At 48.0% G+C, this 17,672-nt stretch overlaps 1 protein-coding gene across 1 annotated transcript in view; it reads left to right on the top strand.

Annotated features, from left to right (window-relative positions):
- LOC140346530 (haloacid dehalogenase-like hydrolase domain-containing 5) overlaps positions 1 to 17,672 on the top strand; it is an 85,774-nt gene that overhangs the window by 25,714 nt on the left and 42,388 nt on the right. The window contains exons 4-5 of the mRNA XM_072432644.1: positions 5,807 to 5,897; positions 6,137 to 6,167. Of these exons, the coding sequence (XP_072288745.1) occupies positions 5,807 to 5,897; positions 6,137 to 6,167 (122 nt within the window). The remainder of the gene's footprint in view (positions 1 to 5,806; positions 5,898 to 6,136; positions 6,168 to 17,672) is intronic.

The raw sequence follows: 17,672 nt of genomic DNA, 5'->3' as shown, positions 1-17,672 counted from the left end.
GGCTACAGCTGTGACAGTGTGTTACCATGGCTACAGCTGTGACAGTGTGTTACCATGGTTACAGCTGTGACAGTGTGTTACCATGGCTACAGCTGTGACAGTGTGTTACCATGGTTACAGCTGTGACAGTGTGTTACCATGACTACAGCTGTGACAGTGTGTTACCATGACTACAGCTGTGACAGTGTGTTACCATGGCTACAGTGTGACAGTGTGTTACCATGACTACAGCTGTGACAGTGTGTTACCATGGTTACAGCTGTGACAGTGTTTTACCATGGTTACAGCTGTGACAGTGTGTTACCATGGCTACAGCTGTGACAGTGTGTTACCATGGCTACAGCTGTGACAGTGTGTTACCATGGCTACAGCTGTGACAGTGTGTTACCATGACTACAGCTGTGACAGTGTGTTACCATGGTTACAGCTGTGACAGTGTGTTACCATGGCTACAGTGTGACAGTGTGTTACCATGGCTACAGCTGTGACAGTGTGTTACCATGACTACAGCTGTGACAGTGTGTTACCATGGCTACAGCTGTGACAGTGTTACCATGGCTACAGCTGTGACAGTGTGTTACCATGGTTACAGCTGTGACAGTGTGTTACCATGGCTACAGCTGTGACAGTGTGTTACCATGGCTACAGCTGTGACAGTGTGTTACCATGGCTACAGCTGTGACAGTGTGTTACCATGACTACAGCTGTGACAGTGTGTTACCATGGTTACAGCTGTGACAGTGTGTTACCATGGCTACAGTGTGACAGTGTGTTACCATGGCTACAGCTGTGACAGTGTTACCATGGCTACAGCTGTGACAGTGTGTTACCATGGTTACAGCTGTGACAGTGTGTTACCATGGCTACAGCTGTGACAGTGTGTTACCATGGCTACAGCTGTGACAGTGTGTTACCATGGCTACAGCTGTGACAGTGTGTTACCATGACTACAGCTGTGACAGTGTGTTACCATGGTTACAGCTGTGACAGTGTGTTACCATGGCTACAGTGTGACAGTGTGTTACCATGGCTACAGCTGTGACAGTGTGTTACCATGACTACAGCTGTGACAGTGTGTTACCATGGCTACAGCTGTGACAGTGTTACCATGGCTACAGCTGTGACAGTGTGTTACCATGGTTACAGCTGTGACAGTGTGTTACCATGGCTACAGCTGTGACAGTGTGTTACCATGGCTACAGCTGTGACAGTGTGTTACCATGGCTACAGCTGTGACAGTGTGTTACCATGACTACAGCTGTGACAGTGTGTTACCATGGTTACAGCTGTGACAGTGTGTTACCATGGCTACAGTGTGACAGTGTGTTACCATGGCTACAGCTATGACAGTGTTACCATGGCTACAGCTGTGACAGTGTGTTACCATGACTACAGCTGTGACAGTGTGTTACCATGGCTACAGCTGTGACAGTGTTACCATGGCTACAGCTGTGACAGTGTGTTACCATGGTTACAGCTGTGACAGTGTGTTACCATGGCTACAGCTGTGACAGTGTGTTACCATGGCTACAGTGTGTTACTTTAGCTGACTTCTCTTACATGTGAATAGCCTAGTTTCTGTCAGTCTGCCCCAAGGCAACTCTTGCTATAGAAATGTCACAGTCACAAAACCATCACACACTCGACACCATCACACACTCGACACCATCACACACTCGACACCATCACACACTCGACACCATCACACACTCGACACCATCACACACTCGACACCATCACACACTCGACACATCACACACTCGACACCATCACACACTCGACACATCACACACTCGACACCATCACACACTCGACACATCACACACTCGACACATCACACACTCGACACATCACACACTCGACACCATCACACACTCGACACCATCACACACTCGACACCATCACACACTCGACACCATCACACACTCGACACATCACACACTCGACACCATCACACACTCGACACATCACACACTCGACACCATCACACACTCGACACCATCACACACTCGACACCATCACACACTCGACACCATCACACACTCGACACATCACACACTCGACACCATCACACACTCGACACCATCACACACTCGACACCATCACACACTCGACACATCACACACTCGACACATCACACACTCGACACATCACACACTCGACACCATCACACACTCGACACATCACACACTCGACACATCACACACTCGACACATCACACACTCGACACCATCACACACTCGACACATCACACACTCGACACATCACACACTCGACACCATCACACACTCGACACATCACACACTCGACACATCACACACTCGACACATCACACACTCGACACATCACACACTCGACACATCACACACTCGACACATCACACACTCGACACATCACACACTCGACACATCACACACTCGACACATCACACACTCGACACATCACACACTCGACACATCACACACTCGACACATCACACACTCGACACCATCACACACTCGACACATCACACACTCGACACATCACACACTCGACACATCACACACTCGACACCATCACACACTCGACACCATCACATCACTCGACACATCACACACTCGACACATCACACACTCGACACATCACACACTCGACACATCACACACTCGACACCATCACACACTCGACACATCACACACTCGACACATCACACACTCGACACATCACACACTCGACACATCACACACTCGACACATCACACACTCGACACCATCACACACTCGACACCATCACACACTCGACACATCACACACTCGACACATCACACACTCGACACATCACACACTCGACACCATCACACACTCGACACCATCACACACTCGACACATCACACACTCGACACATCACACACTCGACACCATCACACACTCGACACATCACACACTCGACACATCACACACTCGACACATCACACACTCGACACATCACACACTCGACACATCACACACTCGACACATCACACACTCGACACATCACACACTCGACACATCACACACTCGACACCATCACACACTCGACACATCACACACTCGACACATCACACACTCGACACCATCACACACTCGACACATCACACACTCGACACATCACACACTCGACACATCACACACTCGACACATCACACACTCGACACCATCACACACTCGACACCATCACACACTCGACACATCACACACTCGACACATCACACACTCGACACATCACACACTCGACACCATCACACACTCGACACCATCACACACTCGACACATCACACACTCGACACATCACACACTCGACACCATCACACACTCGACACATCACACACTCGACACATCACACACTCGACACATCACACACTCGACACATCACACACTCGACACATCACACACTCGACACATCACACACTCGACACATCACACACTCGACACATCACACACTCGACACCATCACACACTCGACACATCACACACTCGACACATCACACACTCGACACATCACACACTCGACACCATCACACACTCGACACATCACACACTCGACACATCACACACTCGACACATCACACACTCGACACATCACACACTCGACACATCACACACTCGACACCATCACACACTCGACACATCACACACTCGACACATCACACACTCGACACATCACACACTCGACACATCACACACTCGACACCATCACACACTCGACACCATCACACACTCGACACCATCACACACTCGACACATCACACACTCGACACATCACACACTCGACACCATCACACACTCGACACATCACACACTCGACACCATCACACACTCGACACATCACACACTCGACACCATCACACACTCGACACCATCACACACTCGACACCATCACACACTCGACACATCACACACTCGACACATCACACACTCGACACCATCACACACTCGACACATCACACACTCGACACCATCACATCACTCGACACATCACACACTCGACACCATCACACACTCGACACATCACACACTCGACACATCACACACTCGACACCATCACACACTCGACACATCACACACTCGACACCATCACACACTCGACACATCACACACTCGACACATCACACACTCGACACATCACACACTCGACACCATCACACACTCGACACATCACACACTCGACACATCACACACTCGACACATCACACACTCGACACATCACACACTCGACACATCACACACTCGACACATCACACACTCGACACATCACACACTCGACACATCACACACTCGACACCATCACACACTCGACACCATCACACACTCGACACCATCACACACTCGACACCATCACATCACTCGACACATCACACACTCGACACATCACACACTCGACACATCACACACTCGACACATCACACACTCGACACCATCACACACTCGACACATCACACACTCGACACATCACACACTCGACACATCACACACTCGACACATCACACACTCGACACATCACACACTCGACACATCACACACTCGACACATCACACACTCGACACCATCACACACTCGACACATCACACACTCGACACATCACACACTCGACACATCACACACTCGACACCATCACACACTCGACACATCACACACTCGACACATCACACACTCGACACATCACACACAAGTCCTGGTTAAGTCCAGGTTAAGTCCAGGTTAAGTCCAGGTTAAGTCCAGGTTAAGTCCTGGTTAAGTCCAGGTTAAGTCCAGGTTAAGTCCAGGTTAAGTCCTGGTTAAGTCCTGGTTAAGTCCAGGTTAAGTCCTGGTTAAGTCCAGGTTAAGTCCAGGTTAAGTCCTGGTTAAGTCCTGGTTAAGTCCAGGTTAAGTCCAGGTTAAGTCCTGGTTAAGTCCAGGTTAAGTCCTGGTTAAGTCCTGGTTAATCCTGGTTAAGTCCAGGTTAAGTCCAGGTTAAGTCCTGGTTAAGTCCTGGTTAAGTCCAGGTTAAGTCCTGGTTAAGTCCTTGTTAAGTCCTGGTTAATCCTGGTTAAGTCCAGGTTAAGTCCAGGTTAAGTCCTGGTTAAGTCCTGGTTAAGTCCTGGTTAAGTCCAGGTTAAGTCCTGGTTAAGTCCAGGTTAATCCTGGTTAAGTCCAGGTTAAGTCCAGGTTAAGTCCTGGTTAAGTCCTGGTTAAGTCCTGGTTAAGTCCAGGTTAAGTCCTGGTTAAGTCCAGGTTAAGTCCTGGTTAAGTCCTGGTTAATCCTGGTTAAGTCCAGGTTAAGTCCAGGTTAAGTCCTGGTTAAGTCCAGGTTAAGTCCAGGTTAAGTCCTGGTTAAGTCCTGGTTAATCCTGGTTAAGTCCAGGTTAAGTCCAGGTTAAGTCCTGGTTAAGTCCTGGTTAAGTCCAGGTTAAGTCCTGGTTAAGTCCAGGTTAAGTCCTGGTTAAGTCCTGGTTAAGTCCTGGTTAATCCTGGTTAAGTCCAGGTTAAGTCCAGGTTAAGTCCTGGTTAAGTCCAGGTTAATCCTGGTTAAGTCCAGGTTAAGTCCAGGTTAAGTCCTGGTTAAGTCCTGGTTAAGTCCTGGTTAAGTCCAGGTTAAGTCCTGGTTAAGTCCAGGTTAAGTCCAGGTTAAGTCCTGGTTAAGTCCAGGTTAAGTCCTGGTTAAGTCCTGGTTAATCCTGGTTAAGTCCTGGTTAAGTCCAGGTTAAGTCCTGGTTAAGTCCAGGTTAAGTCCAGGTTAAGTCCTGGTTAAGTCCAGGTTAAGTCCTGGTTAAGTCCTGGTTAATCCTGGTGTAACTCTGCTGTTCCTGAAGGTTGGGGTTTGATAAAGTGGTGACAATCGACGATGTGAGGAAACACTGCCCTCTGCTGGACGCTGTGGACCATCAGCCCAGGCCTGCACAGGTACTTCCACAATAAGAGATTTAAGACTATCACAATAAGAAACATTAGACTTTCACAATAAGAGACATCAGACTTTCACAATAAGAGACTTTACACTTTCACAATAAGAGCCATTAGACTTAGACAATTAGTGACTTTAGACAGGTATGTCAAAGGGCAAGTTTCAGAATAAGGGGCAGGGTTCATGAGAAAGGGGAGTGGCTCTCAAGTGTGTGACCTCTGACCTCTGTGTGTTTCAGTCCGGTCTCCAGACACTTCCAAAGATCCAGGGTGAGTTCTGGTCCTTCCCTCAGACTTTTTGTGTTCCAGAGTCAAGTTGGAAAAACAGTTACCAGTTTATGTGAGGTAGGGCTAACGGTAGGGCTAACGGTAGAGCTAACGGTAGGGCTAACGGTAGAGCTAACGGTAGAGCTAACGGTAGGGCTAACGGTAGAGCTAACGGTAGGGCTAACGTAGGGCTAACGGTAGGGCTAACGGTAGGGCTAACGGTAGAGCTAATGGTTAGCCCTACCTCACCCTTATGGATTAGGTATGTGGTTAACCACATCCTCTAGAATGCCCACAATCCGCAGGTTTGTGGCTCCTCCTCCTCGGTTGTAGTGGCTCCTCCTCCTCGGTCGCAGTGGCTCCTCCTCCTCGGTCGCAGTGGCTCCTCCTCCTCGGTCGCAGTGGCTCCTCCTCCTCGGATGCTGTGGCTCCTCCTCCTCGGTCATTGTGGCTCCTCCTCCTCGGTCGCAGTGGCTCCTCCTCCTCGGTCGCAGTGGCTCCTCCTCCTCGGTTGCTGTGGCTCCTCCTCCTCGGTCGTTGTGGCTCCTCCTCCTCGGTCTATCTTTGTGTCCACTGTCTTCGTGATCTTGTCAGTAATCTCCCATAAAGCCGCCATAATCACTGGGTCGGTCTCGTCCCAGGTCACCTCCACAGCCGAGTCTGATCCGGGGGCTGGTGCCGATGCAGGGCTAGCTAGCGTAAATGGAGCATGGCCAGCTGGTTATCAGTTTTTCTTCTCTAACCCTCCATCTCTATCAACTCTAACCCTCCAACTTTAACCCTCCATCTCTAACCCTCCATATCTAACCCTCCATCTCTAACCCTCCCTAACTAACCCTCCATAACTAACCCTCCATAACTAACCCTCCATCTCTATCCTTCCATCTCTAACCCTCCATAACTAACCCTCCATAACTAACCCTCCATAACTAACCCTCCATCTCTAACCCTCCCTAACTAACCCTCCATAACTAACCCTCCATAACTAACCCTCCATCTCTAACCCTCCATAACTAACCCTCCATCTCTAACCCTCCCTAACTAACCCTCCATAACTAACCCTCCATCACTAAACCTCCCTAATTAACCCTCCATCACTAAACCTCCATCTCTAACCCTCCATCTCCAACCCTCCATCTCTAACCCTCCATAACTACCCCCCCATAACTAACCCTCTATCTCTATCCCTCCATAACTAACCCTCCATCTCTATCCCTCCATATCTAACCCTCCATCTCTAACCCTCCCTAACTAACCCTCCCTAACTAACCCTCCATCACTAAACCTCCATTTCTATCCCTCCATCTCCAACCCTCCATCTCTAACCCTCCATAACCAACACTCCATCTCTAACCCTCCATCTCTAACCCTCCATCTTTAACCCTCCATCTCTAAACCTCCATCTCTAACCCTCCATAACTAACCCTCCATCTCTAACCCTCCATCTTTAACATTCCATCTCTAACCCTCCATAACTAACCCTCCATCTCTAACCCTTCATCTCTAAACCTCCATCTCCAACCCTTCATCTCTAAACCTCCATCTCTAACCCTCCATAACTAACCCTCCATCTCCAACCCTCCATCTCTAACCCTCCATCTCTAACCCTCCATCTATAACCCTCCATCTTTAACCCTCCATCTCTAAACCTCCATCTCTAACCCTCCATAACCAACACTCCATCTCTAACCCTCCATCTCTAACCCTCCATCTTTAACCCTCCATCTCTAAACCTCCATCTCTAACCCTCCATAACTAACCCTCCATCTCTAACCCTCCATCTTTGACCCTCCATCTCTAACCCTCCATCACTAAACCTCCATCTCTAACCCTCCATCTCCAAAACTCCATTTCTGACCCTCCATAACTAACCCTCCATAACTAAACCTCCATCTCTACCCCTCCATCTCCAACACTCTATCTCTATCCCTCCATAACTAACCCTCCATCTCTATCCCTCCATATCTAACCCTCCATCTCTAACCCTCCCTAACTAACCCTCCATATGTAACCCTCCATCTCTAACCCTCCATAACTAACCCTCGATCACTAACCCTTCATCTCTAAGCCTCCATCTCTAACCCTCCATAACAAACCCTCCATCTCTAACCCTCCATAACTAACCCTTCATCTCTAAGCCTCCATCTCTAACCCTCCATAACTAACCCTCCATCTCTAACCCTCCATAACTAACACTCGATCTCTAACCCTCCATAACTAACCCTCCATCTCTAACCCTCCATATATAACCCTCCATCTCTAACCCTCCATAACTAACCCTCCATCTCTAACCCTCCATATCTAACCCTCCATAACTAACCCTCCATTTCTAACCCTCCCTAACTAACCCTCCATCTCAAACCCTCCATCTCTAACCCTCCATAACTAACCCTCCATCTCTAACCCTCCATAACTAACCCTCCCTCTCCAACCTTCCATCTCTAACCCTCCATATCTAACCCTCCATAACTAACCCTCCATTTCTAACCCTCCCTAACTAACCCTCCATCTCCAACCCTCCATCTCTAACCCTCCATAACTAACCCTCTATCTCTATCCCTCCATATCTAACCCTCCCTCTCCATCCCTCCATCTCTAACCCTGCATATCTAACCCTCCATAACTAACCCTCCATTTCTAACCCTCCCTAACTAACCCTCCATCTCCAACCCTCCATCTCTAACCCTCCATAACTAACCCTCCATCTCTATCCCTCCATAACTAACCCTCCATCTCTAACCCTCCATAACTAACCCTCCATCTCCAACCCTCCATCTCTAACCCTCCATATCCAACCCTCCATCACTAAACCTCCATCTCTAAACCTCCAACTCTAACCCTCCATAACTAACCCTCCATCTCTCACCCTTCATCTCTAAACCTCCATCTCTAACCCTCCATAACTAACCCTCCATCTCTAACCCTCCATAACTAACCCTCCATCACTAAACCTCCATCTCTAACCCTCCATCTCTAACCCTTCATCTCCAAACCTCCATCTCTAACCCTCCATAACTAACCCTCCATCTCTAACCCTCCATCTTTAACCCTCCATAACTAACCCTCCATAACTAACCCTCCATCTCTAACCCTCCATCTCTAACCCTTCATCTCTAAACCTCCATCTCTAACCCTCCATCTTTAACCCTCCATAAATAACCCTCCATTTCTAACCCTCCATAACTAACCCTCCATCACTAAACCTCCATCTCTAACCCTCCATCTCCAACCCTCCATCTCTAACCCTCCATAACTAACCCTCCATCTCTAAACCTCCATCTCTAACCCTCCATAACTAACCCTCCATCTCTAACCCTCCATAACTAACCCTCCATCACTAAACCTCCATCTCTAACCCTCCATCACTAAACCTCCATCTCTAACCCTCCATCTCTAACCCTTCATCTCCAAACCTCCATCTCTAACCCTCCATCTCTAACCCTCCATCTCTAACCCTTCATCTCCAAACCTCCAACTCTAACCCTCCATCTTTAACCCTCCATCTCTAACCCTCCATCTCTAAACCTCCATCTCTAACCCTCCATAACTAACCCTCCATCTCTAACCCTCCATAACTAACCCTCCATCTCTAAACCTCCATCTCTAACCCTCCATAACTAACCCTCCATCTCTAACCCTCCATAACTAACCCTCCATCTCTAACCCTCCCTAACTAACCCTCCATAACTAACCCTCCATCTCCAACCCTCCATCTCTAACCCTCCATCCCTAACCCTCCATCTCTAACCCTCCATAACTAACCCTCCATCTCTAACCCTCCCTAACTAACCCTCCATAACTAACCCTCCATCTCCAACCCTCCATAACTAACCCTCCATCTCTAAACCTCCCTAACTAACCCTCCATCTCTAACCCTCCATAACTAACCCTCCATCTCTAACCCTCCATCTCTAACCCTCCATAACTAACCCTCGATCTCTAACCCTCCATCTCTAACCCTCCATCTCTAAACCTCCAACTCTAACCCTCCATTACTAACCCTCCATAACTAACCCTCCATCTCTAACCCTCCATCTCTAACCCTCCATAACTAACCCTCCATCTCTAACCCTCCATAACTAACCCTCCATCTCTAAACCTCCCTAACTAACCCTCCATCTCCAACCCTCCATCTCTAACCCTCCATAACTAACCCTCCATCTCCAACCCTCCATCTCTAACCCTCCATAACTAACCCTCCATCTCTAACCCTCCATAACTAACCCTACATCTCCAACCCTCCATCTCTAACCCTCCATAACTAACCCTCCATCTCTAATCCTCAATCTCTAACCCTCCATCTCTAACCCTCCATCTCTAAACCTCCAACTCTAACCCTCCATCTCTAACCCTCCATAACTAACCCTCCATCTCTAACCCTCCATAACTAACCCTCCATCTCTAACCCTCCATAACTAACCCTCCATCTCTAAACCTCCCTAACTAACCCTCCATCTCAAACCGTCCATCTCTATCCCTCCATAACTAACCCTCCATCTCTAACCCTCCATAACTAACACTCGATCTCTAACCCTCCATAACTAACCCTCCATCTCTAACCCTCCATATATAACCCTCCATCTCTAACCCTCCATAACTAACCCTCCATCTCTAACCCTCCATATCTAACCCTCCATAACTAACCCTCCATTTCTAACCCTCCCTAATTAACCCTCCATCTCAAACCCTCCATCTCTAACCCTCCATAACTAACCCTCCATCTCTAACCCTACATAACTAACCCTCCCTCTCCAACCTTCCATCTCTAACCCTCCATATCTAACCCTCCATAACTAACCCTCCATTTCTAACCCTCCCTAACTAACCCTCCATCTCCAACCCTCCATCTCTAACCCTCCATAACTAACCCTCTATCTCTATCCCTCCATATCTAACCCTCCCTCTCCATCCCTCCATCTCTAACCCTCCATATCTAACCCTCCATAACTAACCCTCCATTTCTAACCCTCCCTAACTAACCCTCCATCTCCAAGCCTCCATCTCTAACCCTCCATAACTAACCCTCCATCTCTATCCCTCCATAACTAACCCTCCATCTCTAACCCTCCATAACTAACACTCCCCCTCCAACCCTCCATCTCTAACCCTCCATATCTAACCCTCCATAACTGACCCTCCATCTCTAACCCGCCATAACTAACCCTCCATAACTAACCCTCCATCTCTAACCCTTCATCTCTAACCCTCCATAACTAACCCTCCATCTCTCACCCTTCATCTCTAAACCTCCATCTCTAACCCTCCATAACTAACCCTCCATCTCTAACCCTCCATAACTAACCCTCCATCTCTAACCCTCCATCTTTAACCCTCCATAACTAACCCTCCATAACTAACCCTCCATATCTAAACCTCCATCTCTAACCCTTCATCTCTAAACCTCCATCTCTAACCCTCCATAACTAACCCTCCATCTCTAACCCTCCATAACTAACCCTCCATCACTAAACCTCCATCTCTAACCCTCCATCACTAAACCTCCATCTCTAACCCTTCATCTCTAAACCTCCATCTCTAACCCTCCATAACTAACCCTCCATCTCTAACCCTCCATCTTTAACCCTCCATCTCTAACCCTCCATAACTGACCCTCCATCTCCAACCCTCCATCTCTAACCCTCCATTTCTAACCCTCCATAACTAACCATCCATCTCTAAACCTCCAACTCTAACCCTCCATAACTAACCCTCCATCTCTAACCCTGCATAACTAACCCTCCATCACTAAACCTCCATCTCTAACCCTCCATCACTAAACCTCCATCTCTACCCCCCCATCTCTAACCCTTCATCTCTAAACCTCCATCTCTAACCCTCCATCTCTAACCCTCCATAACTAACCCTCCATCTCCAAACCTCCAACTCTAACCCTCCATAACTAACCCTCCATCTCTAACCCTCCATCTCTAACCCTCAATCCCTAACCCTCCATCTCTAATCCTCCATAACTAACCCTCCATCTCTAAACCTCCCTAACTAACCCTCCATCTCCAACCCTCCATCTCTAACCCTCCATAACTAACCCTCCATCTCCAACCCTCCATCTCTAACCCTCCATAACAAACCCTCCATCTCTAACCCTCCATAACTAACCATACATCTCCAACCCTCCATCTCTAACCCTCCATAACTAACCCTCCATCTCTAATCCTCAATCTCTAACCCTCCATCTCTAACCCTCCATCTCTAAACCTCCAACTCTAACCCTCCATCTCTAACCCTCCATAACTAACCCTCCATCTCTAACCCTCCATAACTAACCCTCCATCTCTAACCCTCCATAACTAACCCTCCATCTCTAAACCTCCCTAACTAACCCTCCATCTCAAACCGTCCATCTCTATCCCTCCATAACTAACCCTCCATCTCTAACCCTCCATATCTAACCCTCCATAACTAACCCTCCATTTCTAACCCTCCCTAATTAACACTCCATCTCAAACCCTCCATCTCTAACCCTCCATAACTAACCCTCTATCTCTATCCCTCCATATCTAACCCTCCCTCTCCATCCCTCCATCTCTAACCCTCCATATCTAACCCTTCATAACTAACCCTCCATTTCTAACCCTCCCTAACTAACCCTCCATCTCCAAGCCTCCATCTCTAACCCTCCATAACTAACCCTCCATCTCTATCCCTCCATAACTAACCCTCCATCTCTAACCCTCCATAACTAACACTCCCCCTCCAACCCTCCATCTCTAACCCTCCATATCTAACCCTCCATCACTAAACCTCCATCTCTAACCCTCCATATCCAACCCTCCATAACTGACCCTCCATCTCTAACCCGCCATAACTAACCCTCCATAACTAACCCTCCATCTCTAACCCTTCATCTCTAACCCTCCATAACTAACCCTCCATCTCTCACCCTTCATCTCTAAACCTCCATCTCTAACCCTCCATAACTAACCCTCCATCTCTAACCCTCCATAACTAACCCTCCATCTCTAACCCTCCATAACCAACCCTCCATCACTAAACGTCCATCTCTAACCCTCCATCACTAAACCTCCATCTCTAACCCTTCATCTCTAACCCTCCATAACTAACCCTCCATCTCTCACCCTTCATCTCTAAACCTCCATCTCTAACCCTCCATAACTAACCCTCCATCTCTAACCCTCCATAACTAACCCTCCATCTCTAACCCTCCATAACCAACCCTCCATCACTAAACCTCCATCTCTAACCCTCCATAACTAACCCTCCATCTCTAACCCTCCATCTTTAACCCTCCATAACTAACCCTCCATAACTAACCCTCCATCTCTAACCCTCCATCTCTAACCCTTCATCTCTAAACCTCCATCTCTAACCCTCCATAACTAACCCTCCATCTCTAACCCTCCATAACTAACCCTCCATCACTAAACCTCCATCTCTAACCCTCCATCACTAAACCTCCAACTCTAACCCTCCATCTCTAACCCTTCATCTCTAAACCTCCATCTCTAACCCTCCATAACTGACCCTCCATCTCCAACCCTCCATCTCTAACCCTCCATTTCTAACCCTCCATAACTAACCCTCCATCTCTAAACCTCCAACTCTAACCCTCCATAACTAACCCTCCATCTCTAACCCTGCATAACTAACCCTCCATCACTAAACCTCCATCTCTAACCCTTCATCTCTAAACCTCCATCTCTAACCCTCCATCTCTAACCCTCCATCTCTAACCCTCCATCTCTAATCCTCCATCCCTAACCCTCCATCTCTAACCCTCCATAACTAACCCTCCATCTCTAACCCTCCATGTCCAACCCTCCATCTCTAACCCTCCATAACTAACCCTCCATCTCTTAACTTCCAACTCTAACCCCTCCATAACTAACCCTCCATCTCCAACCGTCCATCTCTAACCCCTCATCTCTAAACCTCCATCTCTAACCCTCCATAACTAACCCTCCATCTCTAACCCTCCATAACTAACCCTCCATCTCTAACCCTCCATAACTAACCCTCCATCTCTAACCCTCCATAACTAACCCTCCATCTCTAACCCTCCCTAACTAACCCTCCATAACTAACCCTCCATCTCCAACCCTCCATCTCTAACCCTCCATCCCTAACCCTCCATCTCTAACCCTCCATAACTAACCCTCCATCTCTAACCCTCCCTAACTAACCCTCCATAACTAACCCTCCATCTCCAACCCTCCATAACTAACCCTCCATAACTAACCCTCCATCCCTAAACCTCCCTAACTAACCCTCCATCTCCAACCCTCCATCTCTAACCCTCCATCTCTAAACCTCCAACTCTAACCCTCCATTACTAACCCTCCATAACTAACCCTCCATCTCTAACCCTCCATCTCTAACCCTCCATAACTAACCCTCCATAACTAACCCTCCATCTCTAACCCTCCATAACTAACCCTCCATCTCTAAACCTCCCTAACTAACCCTCCATCTCCAACCCTCCATCTCTAACCCTCCATAACTAACCCTCCATCTCCAACCCTCCATCTCTAACCCTCCATAACTAACCCTCCATCTCTAACCCTCCATAACTAACCCTACATCTCCAACCCTCCATCTCTAACCCTCCATAACTAACCCTCCATCTCTAATCCTCAATCTCTAACCCTCCATCTCTAACCCTCCATCTCTAAACCTCCAACTCTAACCCTCCATCTCTAACCCTCCATAACTAACCCTCCATCTCTAACCCTCCATAACTAACCCTCCATCTCTAACCCTCCATAACTAACCCTCCATCTCTAAACCTCCCTAACTAACCCTCCATCTCAAACCGTCCATCTCTATCCCTCCATAACTAACCCTCCATCTCTAACCCTCCATAACTAACCCTCCATCTCTAACCCTACATAACTAACCCTCCCTCTCCAACCTTCCTTCTCTAACCCTCCATATCTAACCCTCCATAACTAACCCTCCATTTCTAACCCTCCATAACTAACCCTCCATTTCTAACCCTCCCTAACTAACCCTCCATCTCCAAGCCTCCATCTCTAACCCTCCATAACTAACCCTCCATCTCTATCCCTCCATAACTAACCCTCCATCTCTATCCCTCCATATCTAACCCTCCCTCTCCATCCCTCCATCTCTAACCCTCCATATCTAACCCTCCATAACTAACCCTCCATTTCTAACCCTCCCTAACTAACCCTCCATCTCCAAGCCTCCATCTCTAACCCTCCATAACTAACCCTCCATCTCTATCCCTCCATAACTAACCCTCCATCTCTAACCCTCCATAACTAACACTCCCCCTCCAACCCTCCATCTCTAAGCCTCCATATCCAACCCTCCATAACTGACCCTCCATCTCTAACCCGCCATAACTAACCCTCCATAACTAACCCTCCATCTCTAACCCTTCATCTCTAACCCTCCATCACTAAACGTCCATCTCTAACCCTCCATCACTAAACCTCCATCTCTAACCCTCCATAACTAACCCTCCATCTCTAACCCTCCATCTTTAACCCTCCATAACTAACCCTCCATAACTAACCCTCCATCTCTAACCCTCCATCTCTAACCCTTCATCTCTAAACCTCCATCTCTAACCCTCCATAACTAACCCTCCATCTCTAACCCTCCATAACTAACCCTCCATCACTAAACCTCCATCTCTAACCCTTCATCTCTAAACCTCCATCTCTAACCCTCCATAACTAACCCTCCATCTCTAACCCTCCATCTTTAACCCTCCATCTCTAACCCTCCATAACTGACCCTCCATCTCCAACCCTCCATCTCTAACCCTCTATTTCTAACCCTCCATAACTAACCCTCCATCTCTAAACCTCCAACTCTAACCCTCCATAACTAACCCTCCATCTCTAACCCTGCATAACTAACCCTCCATCACTAAACCTCCATCTCTAACCCTCCATCACTAAACCTCCATCTCTACCCCCCCATCTCTAACCCTTCATCTCTAAACCTCCATCTCTAACCCTCCATCTCTAACCCTCCATAACTAACCCTCCATCTCCAAACCTCCAACTCTAACCCTCCATAACTAACCCTCCATCTCTAACCCTCCATCTCTAACCCTCCATCTCTAACCCTCCATCTCTAATCCTCCATCCCTAACCCTCCATCTCTAACCCTCCATTACTAACCCTCCATCTCTAACCCTCCATCTCCAACCCTCCATCTCTAACCCTCCATAACTAACCCTCCATCTCTTAACTTCCAACTCTAACCCCTCCATAACTAACCCTCCATCTCCAACCGTCCATCTCTAACCCCTCATCTCTAAACCTCCATCTCTAACCCTCCATAACTAACCCTCCATCTCTAACCCTCCATAACTAACCCTCCATCTCTAACCCTCCATAACTAACCCTCCATCTCTAACCCTCCATAACTAACCCTCCATCTCTAACCCTCCCTAACTAACCCTCCATAACTAACCCTCCATCTCCAACCCTCCATCTCTAACCCTCCATCCCTAACCCTCCATCTCTAACCCTCCATAACTAACCCTCCATCTCTAACCCTCCCTAACTAACCCTCCATAACTAACCCTCCATCTCCAACCCTCCATAACTAACCCTCCATAACTAACCCTCCATCTCTAAACCTCCCTAACTAACCCTCCATCTCTAACCCTCCATAACTAACCCTCCATCTCTAACTCTCCATCTCTAACCCTCCATAACTAACCCTCGATCTCTAACCCTCCATAACTAACCCTCCATCCCTAAACCTCCCTAACTAACCCTCCATCTCCAACCCTCCATCTCTAACCCTCCATCTCTAAACCTCCAACTCTAACCCTCCATTACTAACCCTCCATAACTAACCCACCATCTCTAACCCTCCATCTCTAACCCTCCATAACTAACCCTCCATAACTAACCCTCCATCTCTAACCCTCCATAACTAACCCTCCATCTCTAAACCTCCCTAACTAACCCTCCATCTCTAACCCTCCATAACTAACCCTCCATCTCCAACCCTCCATCTCTAACCCTCCATAACTAACCCTCCATCTCTAACCCTCCATAACTAACCCTACATCTCCAACCCTCCATCTCTAACCCTCCATAACTAACCCTCCATCTCTAACCCTCCATCTCTAACCCTCCATCTCTAACCCTCCATCTCCAACCCTCCATCTCTAACCCTCCATCTCTAAACCTCCAACTCTAACCCTCCATCTCTAACCTTCCATAACTAACCCTCCATCTCTAAACCTCCATCTCCAACCCTCCATCTCTAACCCTCCATCTCTAAACCTCCAACTCTAACCCTCCATCTCTAACCTTCCATAACTAACCCTCCATCTCTAACCCTCCATAACTAACCCTCCATCTCTAACCCTCCATAACTAACCCTCCATCTCTAAACCTCCCTAACTAACCCTCCATCTCAAACCGTCCATCTCTAACCCACCATAACTAACCCTCCATCTCTAACCCTCCATAACTAACCCTCCATCTCTAAACCTCCCTAACTAACCCTCCATCTCCAACCCTCCATAAATAACCC

Source organism: Eucyclogobius newberryi, unplaced genomic scaffold (assembly GCF_026437365.1).
Source record: "Eucyclogobius newberryi isolate DKJ021-1_F unplaced genomic scaffold, fEucNew1.0.hap1 SCAF_11, whole genome shotgun sequence".
NCBI classification, from domain to species: Eukaryota; Metazoa; Chordata; class Actinopteri; order Gobiiformes; family Gobiidae; genus Eucyclogobius; species Eucyclogobius newberryi.
This window is presented reverse-complemented; position numbering and strand designations above follow the sequence as displayed.